At 35.9% G+C, this 26,029-nt stretch overlaps 1 protein-coding gene across 1 annotated transcript; it reads right to left on the bottom strand.

The window, feature by feature from the left end:
- Nucleotides 1–1,061: 1,061 nt before the first annotated feature.
- On the bottom strand, nucleotides 1,062–21,509 carry LOC123558470 (beta-1,3-galactosyl-O-glycosyl-glycoprotein beta-1,6-N-acetylglucosaminyltransferase-like). The gene is made up of 3 exons (XM_045350349.1): nucleotides 20,692–21,509; nucleotides 18,280–18,503; nucleotides 1,062–1,462 (listed from the first exon to the last, which is right to left on the bottom strand). Exons 1-3 carry the CDS (start codon nucleotides 21,507–21,509, stop codon nucleotides 1,140–1,142), a joined length of 1,365 nt encoding a protein of 454 aa, XP_045206284.1. The 3' UTR covers nucleotides 1,062–1,139.
- Nucleotides 21,510–26,029: the final 4,520 nt, after the last annotated feature.

Genomic DNA, 26,029 nt, shown 5'->3' with positions numbered 1-26,029 from the left:
CCAGTTAGTGTGTCAGAACGTATTTCACACATATGACACTAGGCCCGTAACTCTAGTACCAATATTAAATGAATTATCTCCCTTTTATTTAGAATTTCAGGTTAAAGTTTTGACGCACTTTCACTATATTTCAGTTATTTCTAAATTGATTTGATTCAACCTTAAAATAGTTGTTCAACATCATCACTCACATCTTATGACACAAGGGTCATAACTCTTGCACCAATATTTCATGAATTATCCCCTTTTTTGCTAAAAATTATAGGTAAAAGGTTTGATACATTTTCACTATATCTCAGTTATTTGATTCAAACTTAAAATAGGTGTTCCGCCCACATCATATGACACAAGGGGCATAACTCTGGCACCATTCTTTCATGAATTATGCCCCCTTTTACTTAGAATTTAAGGTTAATTTTGATGCATTTTCACTATATCTCAGTTATTACGAAATGCGTTTGATTCAGACTTGAAGTAGTTGTTCCACATCATCACCCACGTTATAGGACACAAGGTGCATAACTCTTGCACCAATAGTTTATGAATTATGTCCTTATTATGCTTAGAATTATACTTATACAGTGTTTTGATACACTTTATCTTTACCTCTCTTATTACTTAATATTTTTGACACAGACTCAAGCTATTGTGCAATATCTTCATTCACCATTGGAGTCATTTAACACTCCAGTGACAGCTCCAGTTTCCTCAGATGTGTCCAGTTTCCCTATCCAGCATCGAAATAGTCGATCTTACGCCATGAAGCTATAATACTTTATAATCAAACTCACACTCTTCTTTGACAGCAGTGTTCAATATCTAACGTTGATTGAAATGCTGTTCTTCCTTAATAACAAAGAAAAAGTTTTATGTTACGCTAAGCTAACCTTATTATGTAATTATAAAATATAATGTAAGAGTTAAAGCCAGAATACTTTTTTTTCAAAGACACCTGTCAGATTTTTGTTTTGAAATCTTCAAGCACCTCAGCACCCCATCCCCTCCAGAATATCAAATGGTCGGCCCCTTAGTAGACCAGGGTTCAGACATTGAATGGGGGATAAAGACTTTCTACATGTTCTACTATGAGAAAAGTGTATAAATTTTTATTTTAATAAAAGTTACACGATTTTTATGAATCATTTCACTTTGTTTGAGATAAAGCCGAGAGATTTATACCACTCGGCTTCGAACTTCCGTTTACCAAGGTACTGTTGGCGTGTTCGGTTAAAGATCATTTCCTCTAGACAACCGAACACAAATGGCTGATAAGTCAAGTAGAATTTGTTTGCAAATAGTTCTCTTCTCTTTGCAAGTCGAGCCAGATCTCCGTGCCCAAAAACACACATGCCTCTAACTCTCATACCCTTACATTCCCAGTTATAGATGAACCGTCCACGGTTTTTAAATCGTGCTAGATATGGTTTTCTTAAATCTTTCATTGGCGTTGTCTCTGGATGTCCTGTAAATATAAAAATATATATCTATTTCGAGACAGAGAAACAATCCTCTTGTGTTATTCTGTTTCTTACTTTTATATAATATATAAATTCTTCCCACGAATCTGTTGTCCATTCACTTCGCACGGCATAGAATTCAGTTGTTCCGATTCCTAGAATGAGAACTGTCTAGCACTATACGTCGTCATTGTTACGAAATGAAGATTAGTTATTTCATCGTTGTTTACACAAAGTTTCAGTTAAGGCTGTGACGTTTGCCAAGTTGATAAAGTGTTTAGCGTAATTGTCACCTCGTCAATCAATCGGTAGAGTGGTCAGAGTCACCTTAACGATCAGTTGGTAGTGTGGTCCTGCCAGCTTGTTTACTAATCGATATAAGGGTAGGAGTTATTGTTAGGTAACTTGTCGAACAGTCAGTAGAGTGGCCAGGGTTATTGTTAACTTGTCGACCAGTCCTTAAGAGCGGATAGAGGTACATGTATAGTTATTGCTGCCATTCTCGATCAGTCAGTAAGACTGGACACTGAGATATTGTCACTTTGTCGATTAAAGAGTTATTTTCACCTAGTCGGTAAGAGTGGTCAGAGATATTGTCAAGTTGCATATTGGTAAGCAGAGTGGTCAGAGTTATTGTTTCTGTGTCAAATATTGTCATCTTATCGATATGACGGCAGAATAGTCAGAAATGTTTTGTCACCTTGCCAATAAGACGGAAGAATGGCAAGAGTTATTGTCACCTTGTCGATCAGTCGGTAGCGTGGCAAGAGATATTGTCACCTTGTCGATCAGTCGGCAGAATGGCAAGAGTTATTGTCAAGTTGTCAATCAGTCGGTAGAGAGGCAAGAGTTATTGTCATGTTGTCAATCAGTCGGTAGAGTGGCAAGAGAAATTGTCACCTTGTCGATATATCAGTAAAATGCCAAGAGTTATTGTCATGTTGCCGATCAGTCGGCAGAATGGCAAGAGTTATTGTCACTTTGTCGATCATTTGGTAGAGTGGCAAGAGATATTGTCATCTTGTCGATCAGTCGGCAGAATGGCAAGAGTTATTGTCATCTTGTCAATCAGTCGGTACAGTGGCAAGAGATATTGTCATCTTATCAATCAGTCGGTAGAGTGGCAAGAGAAATTGTCACCTTGTCGATCAATCAGCAGAATGGCAAGAGTTATTGTCTTTTTGTCGACCAGTCGGTAGAGTGGCAAGAGATATTGTCACCTTGTCGATCGGTCGTCAGAATGGGAAGAGTTATTGTCACCTTGTTGATCAGTTGGCAGAATGGCAAGAGCTATTGTCATCTTATTAATCAGTCGGTAGAGTGGCAAGAGAAATTGTCACCTTGTCGATCAATCGGCAGAATGGCAAGAGTTATTATCACTTTTTTTGATAAGTCGGCAGAATGGCAAGAGTTATTGTCATCTTGTCAATCAGTCGGCAGTGTTGCAAGAGGTATTATCACTTTGTTGATCAGTCGGCAGAATGGCAAGAGGTATTGTCATCTTATCAATCAGTCGGTAGAGTGGCAAGTGATATTGCCACCTTGTCGATCATTCAGCAGAATGGCATGTTATTATCACTTTGTTGATCAGTCGGCAGAATGGCAAGAGTTATTGTCACTTTGTCGATCAGTCGGCAGAGTGGCAAGAGTAGCCATCACTGTAACAGCTGTGTGGTATTTAACTCAATTATTAAAGTTAATCCATTTAAGATCAATGAAAAGTCCAAATATGAGCCACAACTTTTGGGTCTAGTGAGTACAGCTAGCCTTTTTGTAAAACTTTTTGATATAGCATTTCGTATCTTTTCCTCATAAGGCGCAGCAAATAATTAAATGTAGGAAGAAAGTACAATATATGAATTGTAAATCAGTAATTTAATTGGCAAATTAAATGTTTCCAAAGTGAAATTTTCGCACTCAGTAACTATTGTCACCATGACAGTTTTATAAAGAAATAATCAATCTCTTCCTAGTACACATTTCATCATCTAATAAAATATGGACAGGAGTAAGGATGCGTATCATCTGGACGACTGCCCATATTCTATTAACTGATAAAATTATTGGCACACGTCCATTATTTCGATTCTAACAATGCAAATGGTTCACATTTTACATTATACTCGCCATCACTAAGGTAGCAGGGTACACTTCGATTCGAAAATTTTGGGCATGGCCAGCCTTACATGTAGCAAGTCGTAATAGTTCACTTCCCTAATGACAGAATCTGGGTGGCCATTTTATAAATTGTGCGTATCTGTTGTGCTTTTAATTAATGACAAGATCAGGACTCCCATACAAGAATACAAAAAAAAAATTCAGAAAATTAGAAAAGCACAAAACCTGGTACATAACTACTTTGTTTAGGGCAAAACTAAAAAAATGAGCATGAGTTTCATTCCAAAAAATCCAAAATGGCCGAAAAATCCAAGATGGCCGTCATACAGGTACATATGTTTAAGAAATACCTATTATTATCTATAATGCTGATATAAACACTTACTGTCATCACTATAACTATTTAAAATCACTTGTTTGAATAAATTCAAACATACTGTATTGATAAAAATAATGTAATTCCAACAAAAGTGAAAAAAGTTGTCTCCCCTTGATGCAAATTTGCTATTTAGCAGAAGAAAAATCAGAATTCATTTATGTGAGCTAGAATTTAGTAAACAATGGCAACTGACATATCAAAAATGTTTAAAATGGCAACAGTCCTATGTAGAACATTACAACAATTGTAAAATATTAATATAAAATAGTGTTTATTAAATATATAAAATATTAAATAGTGTATATGTAAGAAATAATAAGTTCCCAAGTGTGGTTTATCGTAGAATAACTCGTGTTTTGAGTTCTTATGCGTAAGAATATATCACAAAAGCCGTAGGCCTGAGTGATATATTGTTTCGCATAAGAACGAAAAACTAGGGTTATTCTACGATAAATCACACTTGGGAACTTGTTATTTCGATTCTAACACGACATACTAGTATCAACGGTGTTAGAAAAAAATGGTAACTACTTTTACTTAAGACCGTGCTACGCACATTGATCGGATGACGTCATTGCACGCGAGTGGTTTATTGCAGAATAACCCGAGATAGATTTTGCTCTACATGTATGTAGGTTATTCGCTGGTCGTGTTAGAATAGAAAATAAATGACATGCGTTTCACTTTGTCATTATTTTCACGATTTAGAACATTGTAGTATTGCTGTGTTCACTTAAATTTATTCAAACTAAGAGAATTGAAGACACTTAGAGAAAAATATATAATTATGTTAGTGCGATAGAGTAAGTGACTGCTACATCGTACATGAAAACACCCCCTGAGACAATATTTCTTTGGGAAAAAGTCATTGCCGTTAGACCAGCCTAATCAAATTTACTTTTGCACGTTCCTGTAATATTCTGTTTTTCTTTCTTTTTTCCCCCTTTTTTTGTCAAATTGAAGCAAATTGTCATAACAATAGTTTTATAGTTTAATGTCATACATTTGCATTTTCTAGTAATGTACAGTCATTTAGTTAAATGGGACACTGAACTGTGATACATCGATCCATATCAAGCAGTGCTTTAATTTTTGAAATATGACTGAACGTCGTTGTTTTCTGACGTCTGAACTGCGAGCCGTCAACTTTTTTTTTTTACCTCACATACCACTGATATTTTTTTTCTTTAGGATATTGTCCCAACTAAACCTTATGCATAACAACATTTGTCTCTTTTCTTGATTCATTACACACACAAAAATGTATGGCAAACCTCTGTTCAACGCTGTTTATTGGGCAATGACAGACAATATGCTACATATATAAAATGACTTTTTTGCATAACACTTGCATTTCATATAAATATTCACCCAATTTAAAAGCATGAAAGTGGGCTGGATGATGTCACATGACATTGCCATGGGGACTAGTAATTATTTTTGTCCAAAGAAAATATTGCTTTGACACATCAACTAAATTCCCATTTCTACATGTTATAACAGTTTCATTCATTTCTGATGAAATGTGAAGAAATGAGAGCACTTTTCCGAGTATTTATTGAACACCGCTGGTATATAATTTTGTTTTCTCTAAAGAAATGTTGTCACTATCATTTGACAATTTCGGATTTAGCACAGTATTGTACATGAACCTTCAGACAAACAAGCTTCAGGCGTTTAATGTTGGCAGGGTCTTTGATGTACATCAAGTGACAGCTTGTTGTCTGATTGTATTAAACCAAAATGTATTTGTTGTCAAGGATTGCACGCTTTTAAATGTGTGGCAGTCACGGATAGAATGCAATTTCCCCAAGTTTCTGTTTTGATCTGTCACTATTAGATTTGAAGTCAATATTTTTGTTTTCATGAAAGCTTAGTGTGAGGCAGACAAGGCGGCCAACAATATTATCATCATTTGACGCCTGCATTATATTAATATTTTACAAAACGAACTAAATAGCACTAAAACTTATACATTGAGTCCTTCTGTTGAAAACAAATTGGTTACTGATCACATCACTGAAGTTTCTAATTTAAAAGTTCGTATAGACGATCAACAAATTAAACTACCGACCATGTACTGGATTCCTAAATTGCATAAACAACCATATAAAGCTCGCTTTATCGCTAATTCAAGCTCTTGTACAACTACAAATATTTCAAAACTATTAACATCCTGTCTAACTGCTGTGAAAGCCCACGTGGAAAGATACTGCGATAAAGTATACGAAAACTCTGGTAAACACTTATTTTGGTCGATTAAAAATTCTGGCGAAATCATGGATAAGTTGAAAATTAATAATTACAAGGTATCTACAGTCAGTACATACGTTTTTTTCTACTTTGTATACCACTTTACCACATAACTTAATAAATGACAAATTAACTGCCCTAATTCAAAAGACTTTTGCCAGAGAGAATGCTACATTTATCGCTTGCAATTTTGATATAGCTTTTTTACTAGCAATATTATTACACATTATACTATGTGGACCTGTGACGAAGTTTGTAAAGCCCTTTCCTTTTTATTGAACAACATTTACATCAGGTTTGGGAATGCAGTTTTTAGACAAGTTGTTGGTATTCCCATGGGAACAAATTGTGCACCCCTTGTCGCAGATTTGTTTTTATATTGTTATGAAAGAGACTTTATGTTGAGCCTTTCTCCAGATACGCAAGCAGATATTATAACTGCATTTAATAATACATCACGCTATCTGGATGATATTCTTAATATGGATAATCCGTTTTTTGGTCATTTGGTGGGTACTACGTATTTATCCTAGCCTAGGGAGCTTCAGTTAATCAAAACTAACAATTCGGATACTGATGCTTCATTTTTAGATTTACATCTCTCTATTTATGAAAATATTATACATACCAAAATTTATGACAAGAGGGATGATTTGAATTTTAGTATTGTAAATTTTCCCCATTTGGATGGGGATGTACCTCAATCTACATCTTATGGGGTATATATTTCTCATTTAATTCGGTTTGCCAGAGCGTGTAGTCATGTCAAGCATTTCAATGAACGTAATCAATATATTACAAGTAAACTTCTTCAGCAAGGCTACCGTTATTACAAATTGCGTAAATATTTTATTAAATTTTATTATCGTAATTCTGATTTAGTTTTAAAATTCAATAGTAATTTAAAGACACTTCTGCGAGAAGGTATTTCTAAACCCGTTTTTTATGGGGATGTGGTTTACAAACTTCGTAAGATCTTGGGTCATGGTAATTTTCCAAATGTATTTGGAAAGATTATCAAACGTTTTATTAAAAGAGGTTACGACCCAACTGTTTTGAGACATACCGCATGTTTAGTGTTCAACCCGTTTACAGTTGGACACTACGCTTCCCTCTTTGATTGCGTCTGACGGAAGAGGGGGAGGACTCTATGATGAGCAGTTTTTAAATCCTACCAGGACTGAACTGTTTTGATATTTGTCTTCTGACCTGTTTCGTCGGGCCCTTAAGGGTGTTTCTCTTGTTGCTCTGTCTTCTGAAAAGGCATTGAGTACATACGTTTTTGGTTCTTAAGGTTTGCTTATATATTTATACACGAGCATTTTTGTGTTTTACATGCCATGCCTTTTTGTTTCCATTACGTGTGTTAGAGATTCACCTGGAGGGGATTACATTTATTTACACTGTCCCATGTCTTTGGAACATGGTGGGGGTAAGAGTGAGGTTGGTGCGCACCATAAACCGGTTTAAGCTCCCTAGTGGTGTTTTTGCCACTGACCGTTCCAAGGCGGTGCCCCACTGTGTTCCTTTGTTTGTTCGTTTTGTCCTTGTGTGTTGACTTTGTGTGCGCGCGTGTGTGTATGCTTATTATTCTTCTTGTCATGTGTTGGCTTTGAGTGTGTGTGCGTGTGTGTTGTTCGTTTTGTCCTGATGTGTAAGCTTTGAGTGTGTGTGTGTGTGTGTGTGTGTGTGTGTGTGTGTGTGTGGTGCACGCGTTTGCGTGCTGGGGGGGGGGGGGGGGGTTCGTTTTGAGGAGGCTGCGCTTTTGGTGCGTGGCATTCCCTGTTTGATAATTTTCTTTGTTTTTTTGTCTTCACAGGTTGTGACAAAACATGGGCTTTCTGTTCGTGAGGCAAAAAATCTGATACAATATCTGTTTGAGAAACTTTGACCAGTTTCTTTGATTTCACAGCATCATTCTCAGTTCTTGTTTTTTCTTCTAAACTTGAGCCTAACTTGGATAGATCAAATGCATAAGATAGAATCTTTCGATACTCTTCTTTAAAACGAAACATGTCAAGTAGCCGATGTCAATGAGGCTCACAAGCATCTGTTCACGCAAAGAGTAAGTCTATAGCGTGCATTCCTGCATCGTCTGTTACACGTCTTGAAGATACTAAAAAGGTTGCCTGTCAAGACGGGCACATATGGGATCAGGTATAATATCCATTCGTCAGATTTCAAGTCAAAACAAGTCGAAAGATTTCCTGCGGCAAGAAGTTATACAGACCAGAAATTGTTATGGATGTATGATGAATATGGCAATCCTTGCGTGTATCAGTGCTATACACTGGGCACGTTAAAGAACCAGGCTGTCTATTCGCAACAAGCCTGTATCTGATTTCTGATCTCTCTGTCGTGGGGGCTTTGACTCACTCTGTCCCTCTGGTCAGATCGCTCTGTGTCTGTACTAGTAGAGGATGAATTATGCGCCCTGTGTGGCCTCAATTGAACTATGTAAAGCGCCTCTGAACGTGAAAATGGTCATGAAAAGGGCGCTATATAAATCTGGTATAATATATGTGTGATCACTCAGTCTAAAAAGTAACTTATGGGTGAAAAACGTGCTTGTTTTTTTTTATTTAATCATTCTACATGATTTGCAAGTGGATCTGTGAAATAAGTATTTTGTAATTCTGAAAGTTAGTGTTTTAAGCAAAAATAACTATATTCCCCTTTCATGTATAACGTAGCGTTTAGTTCAACTGGTCACATTCCTTACCTATATTGAAATACTTTACTAGAGTTTTCACAAATGTGATTCATGCCTTCATCTGGACTTCGTTGACAACACAGGACCATAATCCAGGAAATTGAAGAGCAATTAACACAAAAACCCTTATTCCCAATTAGGTATCAATATTGATCAATGCTGAAATTTTGAATAAATTATATAAAATAATGAATGAGGACGATTCAGGTCACAAACATTTCTCTATATATCATATAGAGTGCCAGCTATTATTGCAAAAACGGCGTTCCATAAATGCGATAAGCCAGTCGCATATCGGTAAAAGTCGCGTGAAATCACCCAGTCCCAATGTGCTACACTACTTGTTAAACAGGCAGCAGGTAATAAATGAGGCTGACTTTATCTTTGATAAATGGGAACCAATCTGGTAGTTCTTGCCTCAAGCACCAGTCTCCTGCCAATAGCTCCTCAAGTGCACGTACAGCCTAGAAAAAGGCTGTTGAGGAAAAAGTAATTTGTCAAAAGTGCTGTTTAAAATGTTCTGCACTGCCTTATACAAGGTAATTAATATTATCTACCATCTCGTGCCGTCTCGTGATTGTGTGTACTAACATGTGTATCTGACATGTACCTTATTTCAGATACCAGCTCATTTTATTGAGTGATACATATCACAAAGTTTGACCATGAAAGCAAATCTAATATTTTCAGGCTTACTCTTCTTTGTTACACAGTTAGTAGTGCATAATCAGTAATTATCAGATCAACGTATTATGCAGATATTGTATCAGTGAGTGCTTAATAAAGAACGTTGTTTCATTTGATCCTACAAGCCCGTCGCTATTATATATTTTTGCATTTCTAAGTCCCAAACCGAAATGGGCTGTTGTCATAGGAATCACAGTTTTATTGTAGAAACTAAGTTAAAGGAGCTGCATATTCTCCAAATAGCCTACCAGCTATAAAAGAAGGTTTCATGAAAAAGTCTTTAAAATTTGTACTTTTGAAGATATTGAAGAATTCACCATTTGTGAATGATGGACGAACATACAGACGGATGAAAAGATGTACAAACGGAGAAAATAAAATAACAAGCAGGTTCTCAAATTTTACTTCTGTCTGTGTACGATTTGTTAAAAAACAATCTCTTAGTTTTGAAGAAATCGCAGGAAAACAGTTTTTGTCATATTCTTGGATTATTTGTTGTCATAGCAACAACTTTTGTTGCCAAGGCAATAAATTTGAATGGCATTGGCATTCTACACATTGCCATCTATCTATGTACCACGTGTCATGAAAAAAACTGGTGTACTTTTAAAGTTACCGCAGTATCTCACTTCGCATGGCTGACAGATTGACAGGCATACGGGGGCAACGCATTAGTCTCCTCCGGCTAAACACTGGTGGGGGATTAGCAACAATTTTTCATATGCTGTCGTGGCGGGAATAAAAGTAATATAATACAGTCTATATATAGAAAAACAAACAAAAATTTAAAAATGGCCACCGTAGTGGCCATCTTAACAGATATCAATTGCGTCCCATAAAAAAAAATGTTTCTTGTGCTTTGCTAAAAATCTGTGCCACATTTTGTGCTTTTCCCATTTTCTTAAATATTTTGGTATTTCCTGTTCCGAACTGGTCGGACTATACTAGATTCCTGCCCGTTTACCACGACATTGTTAAGAGTTAGGTCCAGGTTTCGGAGAAAAGAAGTTCGAACATAATCAATTCATAGGGAGAAAGCACTGTTTTACATGAAAATTTAACAGCATATAATACATTTATATTATTCCACAAAACCATTGTCATTTACTGATATATATATTTAATTCCGGAAAGGGACTGCATGAAGGGGCCCACACTTCTGGACAGTTCAGCGCCTTTAAAAACTCACCATTTTTAAAAAGCTGTTACATGTGTTCGTTTTGATGCATTTGCAAAAACGTTCCAGTGTTTAAACTTAACATAACTAGGTAGAACATCGTGTTTTGACAGTTGTTTACATTGATTTCTTTACAAATGGCATTCTTTTTTAAAGGAGGGGATGGGGCGGGGTGGGGTGGGGGAACTCCTTTAGAATATTTTAAGTATCCAACTCTATGGGGCAGAATAATAAAACATGTATTGGACAGATAAATTGTTTGTCAAGATCCTGTTCCTTTACTAAAAAGTTCTGTTGTTTTGTGATATATACTGCTAAACCATAAGTGTAATTGCATCTGTGTTAGCAGGTGAGTTTTTTTACCAACATAATAACATATTGTTATTTGTCTTTACAGAAACTTAAGTCCAACAGGGATAATGATAAGAAGCCCTACGACAAGAATACACTAAGAGACTAAACAAGACATAATGTGACATTGGAATGTAAGCCTGGACCCACAAGACTGTTTTCTGATGAGGAGGAGATTAACACCTTGCAGAGCATATTGTTTATATGGCCAACATTGGATACGGGTACACTATTGGTGAAATTCAGTATATGGCAGCTGACTTTGCGAGGTCAGTTGGGAAAACAGTAAGAGCTAAGGAAGAACTCAATCAAGGGTGGTTTTATGCTGTCATGGGCAGATGGGAAGAGCTAAAGGTTTATCACCTAATAACCTTGGAATGACAAGGGCGAAATGTGCGTCTAAGGAAACGATAGCGTAGTATTTTTTTGAACTTGGAACCGTTATGAAGGACCATGATCTTCTTAGTGCCCCACAGGGGATTTTCAACGTAGATGAATCTGGCTTGTCTACTGGGCATGCACATCCCAAAATAGTGTGTGCAAAGTACAAAACGGCTCAAAAATGTGACCATCATTGGCGGTGCAAATGCAATTGGAAATAACATGCTACCATTTTATATTTTCCCTGGAAAACGATGGTGTGAAAGTTTATTAGAAGGTGCTGCACCAGGATCGGCTGGGGTATGTCTGATAGTGTCTGAATGAATACTGGTCTCTTTGAAACATACATTACTGAGCATTTTGCAAAACACATTTGATTAAACAGGGATGGTGCAGCAACACTTATATTGTATGATGGGCACAAAAAAAAAACAAAGACAAATATCAAACAGGGAATGCCACGTACCAAAAACGCAGCCTCCCCAAAACGAAACCCACACCACGCAGACGTGCACACCATACAGACGTGCACATCACAAAAACACGCGCGCGCACGCGCACGCACGCACACACAGCCCGCACACGAGGACAAAACGAACAAACAAAGGAACACAGTGGGACACTGCCTTGGAACGGTCAGTGACAAAACACCACTGGGAATCTTAAACCGGTTTATGGTGCACAAGTCTAACTTGTCTGACAATAACAAATTGGGCTAAGGAATATAATGTAGTAGTATTTTTTCTCCAAACCCACACTAGCCACTTTACACAGCCGCTTGATGTAGGTGTGTTTGGCCCCATGAAGAAATGTTATCATCAAGAGTGTAAGTCTTACTTGCACAGCAACCCTGTAGTTTGCATCACTAGGTATGAAGTCGCAAAGCTTACAGCAAGACTATACTAGAGAGCTTTCTCGCCCGATAGTATAGTATCGGCCTTTCGTAAATCGGGCATATATCCATTAAACAGTGTAATCATTTCCCAGACTGCACAAGCATTAATTTATGCGCAACACTCTGAAGAAGACAATGTCCATAATAAACCGACCACATACAATGTTCAGCTTAACAGTGCAAATAACACCCAAACTCAAGTGGAGAAAATTATTGCGTAAAGTTTCCTTGACAGTAGGAAAATAACAACAGTAGTTCAGAGGGCCAGAAAGAAATTTGTACCCCCTGTCAAGGTATCTAGTAACCTTATGTCAGAGGAGAATGCAGCCACCATTAAGACAATGCTTGATAAGAGAATGTCAAAAACTGTCAAAAAGGATGAGACCACAACCAAAGCTAAACCTAAGAACACATACACTACCTCAGGAAAGGCTACTAAGTGCTTACCTAAACCATCAACATCTGGTCTTGCAAAACCTCTGGTGAGGAGTCTGATGATGATGATGAGCCCTGCTGTGTCTGTAAGCATCGTTCCCGCTCCAGCTTAGAGGATGTACTTATCTAGTAATAGCTAAGTGGGGCCAATGTGACAATTGTGGACATTGGGTTCATTTAACCCACTGTACTTAGGTTAAGTTTTTAAGGATGGGTAGCACATTTAAGTGTATTCATTGCCCGGGAGAACGTTCCCCATATCATCGCTTCTTCAGCTTTATCTTTCTCTAATGCATGATCAATTAATGGAGACGCCTACCCCATGTTCTTCACCAGTAACACCAGCAATATCACCCATACGAAATATGTCTGTACGTGTCCCAAAATGTTACTCAGACGATCCAAATGAAGCAGTAGAACTTTTATTTACACTGTCCTGTGACTTTGGAACATGGTGGGGGTAAGAGTGAGGTTAGGTGCAGCATAAACCGGTTTAAGCTTCCCAGTAGTGGTTATTCCACTGCCCATTCCAAGGCGGTGCCCCACTGCATTCCTTTGTTTGTTTGTATTTTGTCCTTGTGTGTTTGCTTTGTGTTTGTGGTGTGCGTGTGTTGATCGTGTGCGCGTTTGGGGAGGCTGCGTTTTTAGAACGCGACTTTCACTCTTGGATATTCTTCCTTGTTTTTTTTTTGTTGAAGCTACTGAACAAGAAATGGCTGATATTCTACCCTTATGTCCAGATGTTGTCATTGAAAAAATAAATACTCCTCCTGAAGCAATAAAAAATGACCCATTCGCTGACAATCTTGCTCAGACTGAACAGTCGAGTGCACTTATGCCACAGTGCAATTGGAATGTTGATATCGATTCGATATTCAATGTTACACAAAATGTAAGTGGTAACACAACAAAAAGGAAGAGTAGCCTGACTACATCACACAGACTGCTTACGTCCAGTGAGGTCTTAGCAGAAAAGAGACAAAAGCAGTTTGATAAGGAGAACATGCTGCAGCGGAAGGAACAGCGTTGCCAAGCTAGGGAGGTAAAAAAAGCCGTAAAGGTCATACAGGGTTTGAAAAAGAACAATGTTAATTCAAAGGTGGGTTGATTTAATAAAGAAATGATCATGAACTCTTCACTTCACGTTTAACAACATATTCTTCGACAATATCTAACATTTTAAGGTAATAATACATGCCAAAAGACTGACCGGCAGACTCATTCTCGATTCAGATTGTGTTCAATATATTATTTTGTTTATTTCAAAATATATTATGCGGATTTCTTTAGGTTTTTGTAAATACATTCTAAATACTATTATAATCGTTATTCTGAAATATTCTATTCTTTTATTACAGTAAATTGTGATAAACACATCAACTGCTGCTTATCTTAGAGATCGGGAACTTTTTGGAAGTCAAACCTTGCAGATGAAAATGATAGGAATACTTTCAAACTTGTTTGAACATGAATATCTGTACAACCATCCGCTTATATATGGTATTTGTCTTAGAGACAGAGTATGCTCAAATATGCATACCTTAGGACTGTTACAAGTACGAATGTTATCATAATTTACGCGACATGTGTGAAGGGGACCAAAGCATCGTTTGGGTGGCACATTCTTATGCCTTGAAAGTTGATAACTGTCTCTTGCTTAAATTAGCAGAAATTGTCAAAGAAATATCGCTTTAAGGTAATTTTTATGGTGACCATGTTATTTTTTTAAAGTAAAATCGTGTCCGAAATTCCCCACTTCTGTCAGTACTTCCCCGATTTTACTCGATTAAGTTATTGGACCCGTAATAGAGTACCTCCTTTTTGAAGAGTATTAAATTCTTACCATAAACCTACTTTGACTGCAATTTTCAGAGGGGCGTAGGTTCAAGCCCCACTGGGACCAAAATTTTTTTTACGTTATTTTCCTTTTTTTCTAGTAAGTTTTTACTTCTTTCAAGACTTATTTTGAATGTATTGTATAAAAGTGGAAAACTTTCATTTTATAAGCGATTTCTTGCTGTTCAAAGTGAAATTACCTCTGCACCAGGAGAGGTAGAGTTAGAAATCTTTAAAAATACTGAGTTACATGCGGTAAAAGTTCTCTATTTTGCCTTCATTCTTTAGATTACATATTGTGAAAGAAATGCAGGTAGGTTTTACTTAGGTAGGTTATTTTTTAATAAAGTGAGCAAAAATCAAAACAGACCCACAGGATTCGACCTTAATTTTTCAATGTTGGTGTTAGAATTCTATCACATTAAATCTGTTTACTTGAGGCACCCTAGAAAAAAATGATATTTGCAGTTTTAATTTGTGTTTTATAATTGTTTACCAATAGTTTGATGTTTCTTTTATAAAAATTAATGCTGTAATGAATTCTCTACAAACGTTTTAGATAGTGGCCATCACATTGAGATTTGTCTCCACTTGAGCTTGAGGAAATACCATAAATTATACAAAATTTACAAAAAAAAAACAGCACGGTAAATGTTGTTTAAAATTGCAACACAGTGCAAAACATGGTCAGCTTTAAGAATATACCAAGCAAATGCCATTTTTTAAACATTACTATTAGGGGTCCAATACCTTAAAACTTTTATATATTTTCGAAGCAAATCAATCATAAAATCAACAACAAGGTCTTAGGAACTAGTATAACCTCAGTCATACGTGATAGCTAAATCACGCCTACGTTCTACAAATACATAAATGAAGCGAGGCGGATGACAAATCTCCGTCATAACAAAATGTGTCCGAAATACGAGTACTTTACCCTAGTAAAATAAAAATGCCAAGATTTTGTTACTTAAATGACGTCATATCATTATGACGACGTATTTTATGACATAACTTTATGATGTCACTGCTGAATCATTACTGAGCTAATTCGCTGGTAGAAATAAAAAGTTTAAAGGCCCCTCAGATAAGTAAGTATAGGTTATAGATCATTTACTGAACTTCTTATGCAATTAAGTTTGCCGAAACGGAGCGTAGCGTAGTGAAAGCAAAACTTAATGCATTTAGAAGTTCAATAAGTGTATCTATAACCGGCTTATAGTTTAACGCCCCGTTTCATTTAACTGACAGGACAAAACCGCAAAAAGTTCTCTGAAGTAAACTAACCACGCCTGTTAATTCATTGGCTAGTCTTATCTTCACTCATGGTGGAGAAGTACATGTTTACTACTTTATACAAGGTCATTTTGTGCCAACCTTTAGCAAAACAGCGGTTGATCCAGTGCTGGATTTTAATTTAGTTTATATCATAAATACATCAGTCTTATCGAGTAGTTTGTGGAACACAATTTTATATTCTTATTCAATGGAAATATAATATGCAGGTTTAACTCGTAATGATCTATAAACAGTATAATTCAAGCAACTACATGTGTAAATAAAACAAGACAAAGTAGAATTTAAATGCACCCTGGTTTATTTTTAGACCAGTAGAGGTAGTGAAAGGTGCAGAAAGGTCAAACTTGAACTATGAAAATACAGCTTGCATTAAATTATTTGAGCCGCGCCAGACGTCTGGTCAGGATCCATGCTGTTCGCTTTCAAAGCCTATTGTAATTAGAGAAACTGTTGGCGAACAGCATGGATCTTGACCAGACTGTGCTGGTTTTCAGATGACACAGCTCATTTATCTATTTGGTCCGTTTATTGCATAGACACATTACTTGTATGCAGTCCCTGCTTTGGTAATTGCTCCGCCTCCTAGAATGTGGAAAATCCATAATAGGCGGAACAATGAATACTCATTAATTTTGAACTACTTCATGATTAAGTGGATCAAATTCTTCAGTTATGAAACAATATGAAAATAAGTTGGTTACTTTTTTGAAAATCCCTCGCTTGTCATTGGATAAAAACGATTGTTGAACTATAAGAATATTTTGTTACCATAATTATGTTTTTGAAATGTCTAGTACTACCATTTGGCAATGGATAATTCGTATGTAACTGAACAGAAGTACAGCCTCTTATGCTACAATCGTAGGGGGTAAAATGTAATCGGCCAATCATATTTTATCAAAGAGTCATGTATACATAGGCTGTTTGCTATATGTTTATTTGGCAACTAATGCAAAGTATGGAGCTCAATATTTAAGTGATATAATAGTTATGTAGCTTAAACGAAGAGCCTATTAAAATGCATTTACATTTCCACGGGTGTTAAATTCAAGACACATCATTTGCTGACGTTGTTAATGTTGTTAGTATTAGAACTATGTTGAGCTATTAATGTAGTAATGATATGACATAAATATATAACAAAAAGTAAGGCCCGAGAATAGACCTTTGAGGACCGCCTGATTCGACAATAAGCAAATCAGATTGTGTATGTCCTAATTGAACATTTTGTTTCCTTTCAGAAATGTATTATTTGAAATCTTTCAAAGAATTTTCAGAGAATGGTATAATTCTAACTTATCATGTAATATGTCATGATCAACATATCAAAATATTTTTTCTGAGATCAATGAAAAGTACTCCAATTTACCTTTCCACTATTTATAAATGTATTTGATCCAACTAACAATTAACAAATTATTGCCATATTGCAAGAATTTCCCGCCCTGAATCCAGGTTGTTTATTGGGCATCAGATTAGTCTTTTTTCTAAACAAGTTAACTTTGTTGCGTGGCGATATGACTCTTATTTGAAAATGGTAGTTAAATTAGAAACTGGGAGGTGATTTTCGGTGAGCTTTTATGTCCTGTTTTGAATATAGGCAAAGTTGTTCAGCTCGAAATTATTCCGAGCGACGGTGGCTGTGCTGACAAAATAAATATGCCATATGCACAAGTCTGTCCAAGATCTCATATCATTCAAGTGTGAATGAAGAACGTTTTCAGAACATGACAAAACTGTTTTTGTTTTCAGAAAATATACATGAACTAATCTTTTCCGCATCCAAAGCAAGAATGATTCTTTAGACTGCGATTGCTTTAATCGCATCACCTGTCTAGGGATCTCGATTCTCATTGGCTCTAAGTAATTATCTAACTACATCGCTACACTAGCTACTGTCTGAGTCATAAACTTAATGATTCATAAAACGTATTCACTAAATGAAACTTTGATAGAAAATACATACGGTAAACTATTACATAAATCCTTTTTATACCTGTAGATTTGTATATTTTAAGATTAGAAATGATGCATTTAACTTCCAGAATCTAAACATTTAGCGTCAAAATGACTGAAATTTGCAATGGACGATACCCTAACAAATTATAATTAACCTGGGAGTTCTACATAATGATTCGTAATATGAATTTAAGAGAAATCCAGTTTCTCATGGAAAAGCTCTGATCAAGATGTACATTTTATAGGAATATTTCAAAACACATGAAATGCCTGTAAGGAGATCTACTTTAAAAAGTAACCAGGACTTGTTTTAACATTCAAACATGAAACTGATCTTACCTGTATATGCTCCAGGTACACCTAGGTGTGGATTATGATTGAGTGTAGGAAAGAATGTTTCATCAGGTATTTTTGTCAATTTTGTCCACTTCAATAAATCATGGGCTCTCTTGTCGTTTAAAACATAATCTACAAACCCCCTGCTCACTGCAACATGGACGGCGCCTTTGGTTGGTATAATCCCGTGTGGGGGAGATGGAGCTCTGGCCCATCTATCACGGTTCCTGCAGTAAACATTGACATAGAATCACCCATATATATAAAATAATACAAATGGCGTTTCCCTGGTATTGTTATTTGGGTCAAAATGAATTATGATTTTCGACCACTCCTGTCTCTTCTTTTTAGTTCCTGTAACAAACAAGAGGGTCAAGAAATAGAATGCATACTTTTTCGTGGGGGAGTGGGCAGGGGAAGGTGATAATCTCTGGGTGCACAAGGGGGACGCAGGTGGGGGTAATATGGAAAAGTGGATGATTTTGCGATACAAAGATACAATATCAAGAAACACAGGAAACTTTATATATTGAGGTGGAAGTATGGGGGAAGGGAATGTAAACATGGTGATGATGTGATACTATCTAACTAACAGACAGTATCAAGAAATACAAGAAACTAAAAGTAGAAAAAGTGTGTGGATGGAGTGGGATGATTGGGTTAGGAGTAAATGTTGATGGGAGCTTGAAGGAGTTTGGAAGAGGGCCACCCAATGAACATCTATGTGACATTATTTTGAATTCAGGCCAGTAGTGTCAGATGAGATGTTTTTTCCATATAGCCATATAAGTAAACTAGCCTAGCCCCATGACGACCACGTTTTTTACGAAACTGAAGCATTTGAAGGAATATGGAAGAGGGTCACCCTAGAAATATTTCTGTGAAATATATGGAATTATTTCAAAATCGGGCTAACGGTTTCTGAGAAGAACATTTTTAAGTTTTTCCTTTTGATTGTAATGACTTATCAAATCATGTAAAGTTGAAATTGGCTTGGTAGTTCAGGAGGAGATATTCCTAAAACTGTGGACCACAGACGACGGAAAGACGACGAGCATCTACCGATCCTAAAAGCTCAGACTGAGCACTGGGTGGGGCACTTGGGGACGGGTTTACCAGCTACTTCATCAGCTAAATCACACAAAGTTTATTTTAATCTTAAAACACCTTAGTTCAAGAGCTGTATAAAAAGTTCCATTCATGGACACCGCGGATGAATTATAGTCAAGCTCGCCATTTAAATTATGTAAGTTCTATAAATGGTAAAGTAGTCAAGCCGATAGTTTCACCACTGATTGTATTCATATATGACCGTTTATAGATTGTGCAAATTCTTGATTCATGCGAAGTCGCCAAGGTTCCACTTAAATTTAAGGTAATTTTGTGTTTCAACAGTATTATGGTATATAAAAGCGGACAGTTGTTCCTGACCAGTATTCCTGATTTTGAACCAGTATAAGCCATTGACCTGTTCAGAAATCAGAAATGATCATAAATGTGTCATCTAAAAATATATTAAATTGCATTTTGTACAAGTGACATGGAATATGATTACTGATAAAATGTATAGGCAGTCTTTCTATGTTTCACGCCAACGGTCAACAAGTGACATTAAGACAGCATGTCATTGACATGTAACAGAAAATAAGTTGCGAAATCCCGACTCCACAAGACTTTCTAATGCTTTGGTTTGCCAGAGTGCCTAGAGAAGCGTTGAATTTTTCATCCATTCAGCCATCCAGCAGTTGCCCGCCCGTGACGAAATAATGCACGGAGGGGAACATAGGGCCTTCTACCACCATAAAAGCTGGAAAGTCGCCATATGACCTATAACTGTGTCACTGCGACGCTAAACCCAACAAAAGCAAGCCAAAATCAATATTGAATCGGGGATCCTCTGTAATATGCGTTATATCACGGATATTAACGGAGGGTCCCGGGGCAATTCATCCATGTTTGCCCGTGCAGTCTTCGTGAACACTTGTCATGTATGTCAAATCGTCTTGTTTGTCTTACATGTATGAATGAGAGATAGAATGTGAGATAGAAATATATTGGTCCTTTGGCCCTCGTAGTGCTTACGAGTAGAACAGAATTTATTCAAATCATTTTGAATCTATTACTTCAATGAATTCACTAGACGCTGTGGTAAGGAATATTTTGAAATATCGTTAATATTGTACTATGTATTTCTTGACACAACGCATGAATTATTATTTGTGCAATTATCATTATTTTGTTTTATCTTTATTTTATCCTGATTGCTAATTTAATTGTTATTATGATTTAGGTTTTATATTAGTACGGAAAATAAAGAATTAGAAAGAAAATACGTGTTATTTGTGAGCCCTGTGACACATATACACATTTTCATTAAAAATGATTGTTCATATAAAGGAAAAAGCATGAGTTTACCTTTTTCGTGTTGCTTCCACGTCATTGGATCCATTATATACCTTTAAAATCTTAACTAATTCATAATTGGTTTTAAGAGGAAACTCTTGGCCTGTTAGATTTATGAAATATTTCCAAGTCTTACTCCTTTTCCATAATTCTTCCATGCAAAGTATTTCTGGTTCTAAGACAGTCATCTCGCCCCAAAAAACTGGTATCCTTTTCGATGGCATAAAAACGTTATCGAAACAATTTACAATACGTGACATTGCGGCAAAAATTTTATTACTAGTTTTCGCATCCACGTGTATACAATATATATTCTGTGGTCGATATATTGCACGTAAAAGTCGTTCAGTTTGTTCAACATCTTTGTACATAAGAATGCTATAAGCAAGCGGAAACAGTTTTTCTTCCTCAGTCAAATAATCTGTTATATAACCTCTAGCTACTTTAAAATTTTCACAGTCGCTTGTCATTTTTTGGTATCTCTCAATTTTAATTGTCAGCAGTGGTATCCTGTCCGCCCTCCTTATCTCGCGTAAGTCGTGTTTGAACAAAGCGTGGCAATTTACTTCTGGCACTCGTCTGAATCTCTTAGAGTAATGTCTAAATCTCAATTTTCCAGTGTCTACCTTTTCAGTCAGTACATTTGAATGATACGAGAGATTATCATTTAGATATCCTTCATCAACAATATGCATTATTTCAGATGAAATTAACTGTTTATTATTAAGATATTCGTCGTGCTGAATGTCTTCACTTGAATTTCTCCTTAAATGCCCTTGATCTACAAAATGTAACTTCTCAAGTACTTCTTTCCCAATTTCAGAAGACATTAATTGTTTATTATTGAGATATTTCTTATGGCTTAAATTTCTTCTTAAATATTCATGATCTATAATCTTTGGTTTATCAGTCTCTATTTTTTCAGAAGAGAATAAATGTGTATCTTTTAAATATGCCTCATGAAAAATCTCTTCACTGTAATGTCTTCTTATCCAAGTATTATGCCGCGCAGTCTTTCCATCAATAGTTTTCAGAAAAACTGCTGTGCCGTTTAGAATGTAAACTGAGGTACTTATCAAAAGAAATAGAAGAGCTATTTGTTTTAATGACGGTATTTTCATTATTACACAGTAAATCTCTATAACTTTCCTTTTTAATTCATTAAGAATAAATTGTCACACAAGTGTAGAGAAACATGTCCGATTTTATCAGGCATTCCATCTATTATTAACATTAACATTTATAATATATGCCAGAGGCGAACAAATTAATTAATTGTTGTCTTATCGCAAGTGTTTTTACGTGTACTTTTTTATCGTATTTATTGATGTAATGTCAATTGTTTTTGTTTGCTTTGGGTTTAGCGGCGTTTCAGTTATTATAATGGCGGGCAGTTAACCTAACCAGTGTTTTTGGATTCTGTGTGTCCTTGTTTAAACTTCCCCACTTGAATCAGCGGTGGGGTACGAATGATTTCAGACACAATGTCTTTTATCAAATCGTCACAGAGAAAATACACCTTGCCCGGACCGCGCAATCCGTAGATCTGCGCTCTCCCTATTGTTTCAGAATTAAGCGGGCGGCAATTGGTATAGGGGTAAAACATGATATTTTGTGTATTAACGTCTGCAGAAGCTCGCGGGAAAGTTTCACAAACATATCGCAAGGTCTTCTGCAAACGTTAATACACAAAACAAACGTGTATTGCCGCTATTCTTGCATAAACAACATGACACGATGCTATATGTATTGTTTTTATATCTGATGAGACTTACGATTCTAGTACACTTTTAACCACTCAGTTGTTCTTGGAAACGATAAACATGTTTTAGATATCCATAATCTGGGCCAACAAACCAACAAAACTACCAAACGCATTATTTGAAGTCGTTAGTACAAACATGACAATATCCATAAATTGCACATAATTATGTATAGTTTGTCATTAATCGGAAATCTTTGCTGCTTCTGTTCATTTGTTTTTCAGGCTCCTGCATGGTAGATCTGTTTTAGACGCATACCTTATCTGGGAACAGGACAGTAGCAGAATATTATTCCCGTCGTTTATATAACTGAAAAATTGTTGAAAAAGACGTTAAACCCGAACACACACACACACACAGAATATTATTCCTACAAACAACATACAAAGATATATAATAACTGGTCAATATTTCTTTTTTTTTTTTTTTTTTGGACTTAACGTAACACCGACACATGATAGGTCATATGGCGACTGGTCAATAATTTTGTTGAGTGATAAAATCTAAAAGACTATAAAGATTCTTTGGAGTGAAATACGTAGAATGCAAGCAGTTATAATGATAGCAATGATCCCGTGAGATTATTGTGGAAATGAACTTTCTGGTAAATTAAATTAAATACCAAAAATGGACAAACATTTCTGGAGTTAGTGCTGCTAGTAAATGTTCTGTTAAACTGCTGGAAGAAACATGTTAAGTTTACATTCATTTATGTCGCGGCTTTATAACGTTTTCACAGAATTATGTTTTAATTTGATGTTGCAAAGTGGGAGTATAGGAGTACCAAAACATATGTGTTCAAGTAATAGTATTCTAAAACAGTAGTCTATCGAGTAAACTGAATACGCATGCGTGTGAAAAATCGCCTTGTAGTGAAGTAAATAGTCTTCTAGCCATGGTTGGTGGTTTATATAGGTTTAAGGAACGCAATAAGCCCTTAACAGTGTAAGAGGGAGCCTTGACATAGTATGTCGGCGTTGTACTCTCATTTATAGGGTTGCACTTATATGCTTCAAGGATGTTTGCAATCTCTCGGTCAGTTTTAAGAAGCCAACAAATACAATACTGTCGAGGATTGTGTAAAATAAGTGATGACCCCCTTGATGCGTGTATTTCCCAAATTGACTATACTTGCTTCCGTTTCCCAGTACAGACCTATCTTCGAGGCATTAGTTATATATATATATATATATATATATATATATATATATATATATATATATATATATATATATATATATATATATATATATATATATATATATATATATATATATATATTATCAGTGACGAGAGTAGAAGTGTTTAGGGGTATACTTGAACGTCACTGTTCCCCGTCCATAACATGCGTATCATGCATTAGTTCATGATGAGCACTGTCATTTGTATAATAATTATATTGTGAACTGAAGAAGCTTATTAAAGCGAAACATGTTTTGACAAAACTGTGATGGTTTATGAATTTACAATACAATAATTATTATAATAACTTAAAAAATCCGTATGTTAAGGTATTAGGCCCCTAATAATAATGTTTTAAAAATGGCATTTGCTTGGTATATTCTTACAGTTGACCGTGCTTCGCACTGTGTTGCAAATTCTTAAAAACTTTTACGTTGCCGTTTTTTATAAATTTTGTGTTATTTATGGTATTTCCTCGAGCTCAAGTTGAGGCAAATTTCAAAATGATGGCCTTTATCTAAAACGTTTGCAGAAAATTCATTATACCATTATTTTTTATGAAAGAAAAAAACATCAAACTATTGTTTAACAATTATAAAACTTAAAATAAAACTGTCAATATTTTTTTTTCTATGGTGCCTCAAGTAAACGGATTTAATGAGACAGAATTCTAACACCAACATTGAAAAATTAAGGTCAAATCCTGCGGGTCTGTTTTGAACTTTGCTCACTTCATTCAAAAATAACCGTGGGGCAGAAGTAAAACCTACCTAAATTTCTGCCACAATATGTTATCTAAAGAATGAAGGCATAATAGAGAACTTTTACCGCATGTAACTCAGTATTTTTAAAGATGTCTAACTCTACCCCTTCTGTTTTAGAGGTAAATTTACTTTGAAAGGCAAGAAATCGCTTATCAAACGAATTTTTTTCCACTTTTGTACAATAAATGAATAATAAGTCTTGAAAGAGGTAAAAACTTACTAGAAAAAAAGGAAAATTAAGAAAGAAAATTTTGGTCCCAGTGGGGCTTGAACCTACGCCCCCTGAGAATTGCAGTCAAAGTAGGTTTATGGTAGGAATTGAATACTCTTCAAAAAGGAGGTACTCTATTATGGGCCTAATACCTTAAGTGTCTTTAAGCCTGCCCGCTTAGCTCAATAGGGAGAGCGCAGATCTACGGATCCCGGGGTCGTGAGTTCGATCCCCGGGCGGGCCGTATGTTCTCCGTGACGATTTGATGAAAGACATTGTGTCTGACAGAATCCAGGAACACTGGTTAGGTTAACTGTCCGCCGTTAATAACTGAAATACTGTTGAAAAACGGCGTTAATCCCAAAACAAAAAAAAAACCAAAAAGTGTCTTTATCAAATGCATTTGTTTTGGTGTTCTTCTACTCATGCATTTTGCAAATTTAGGCATGGCAATTATGTAAAGTAGCTTTGTGCCTATACAAAACTTGTTTGAAAAGTTAGATCACGTGACTGTGACAATCTATACGGGGACTTCTTATGAGTCTTTTGTAAACTGTATACTTTACATAAAAATACTTCATATATTTGTTAGAGTTAAAGCATTCGAGTTCGTGTATATGTCATAGATGATAATATCGAATATAGTGTCGCAACCTGTGCAGGTTTGGTATATATCTGAGCATGCTTGAATTAGTTCAGTCTTTCTAGAGATAGTCTGGGCATTTCAATGTGTTACACATTGGCTACGGAGAAACGTTTCCTCCTGTCTGAAATAAAAATAAGGGATGGGGTTTTTCGTGGGCGACTCGTATTCTGTTTGAGAAATATGCAATCGAATTTGTTTTTCGTAACAAAAAGGCTTGAACTTTATAGTTTAATATACGATTTCGATTGTGGCATGCATCTTAATAGATATGATGACGGCATCTCATATGATATTTATGTGGAAAAAAAAAATTGCATTATATACCAGGATGCCGTGAGATTTTGGCTTTTCTTTGAACAGAAGGTTTGTTAAGTAAATGTGGTTTTGTTATATCAGTAACGCACTTCTGTGCTCTCAAATGACTCGCGTGTATCCTTGCAATCATCGCTGAGGATTACTGTTCTTTCGCTGATACAAATTATACTAAATTTATTTGTTATTCCTTGTCATTTTTTGTTTTTATTGTAAATGAAATTTAGTAATTTCCAGTATACATGTTGGATTCTATATGTAGTATATTAAACATTATATCACCTTGCCATTTGCCATGATAAATCTTTGAATAAAGTTGCGGCCTCCACCCCCCCCCCCCCCCCCACCACTTAATTGTGTTTTAGTTATCATTTATACCAATGAATTAGTTGTGTTGGGTATGGCGGATGTCTTGGGTTCGACGCTTACCCACGTGCCAATGCAGTGATGATATAATAAGTCCTAATTAATT

The sequence above is a fragment of the Mercenaria mercenaria genome, chromosome 5 (assembly GCF_021730395.1).
Source record: "Mercenaria mercenaria strain notata chromosome 5, MADL_Memer_1, whole genome shotgun sequence".
Classification (NCBI taxonomy): Eukaryota; Metazoa; Mollusca; class Bivalvia; order Venerida; family Veneridae; genus Mercenaria; species Mercenaria mercenaria.
Note: the sequence above shows the minus strand (reverse complement) of the source record. Positions and strands in the feature narration are given on the sequence as shown.

What these genes read in the sequence shown, in the direction of transcription:
- LOC123558470 (XM_045350349.1), bottom strand. Translation starts at nt 21,509, where the DNA reads ATGTCTTCTGAAATTGGGAAAGAAGTACTTGAGAAGTTACATTTTGTA. An exon ending in GTGGAAGCAACACGAAAAAG is followed by an intron (nt 18,504 to 20,691) that starts GTAAACTCATGC and finishes TGTTTACTGCAG; the next exon opens with GAACCGTGATAGATGGGCCA. An exon ending in TGTACCTGGAGCATATACAG is followed by an intron (nt 1,463 to 18,279) that starts GTAAGATCAGTT and finishes TTATATTTACAG; the next exon opens with GACATCCAGAGACAACGCCA.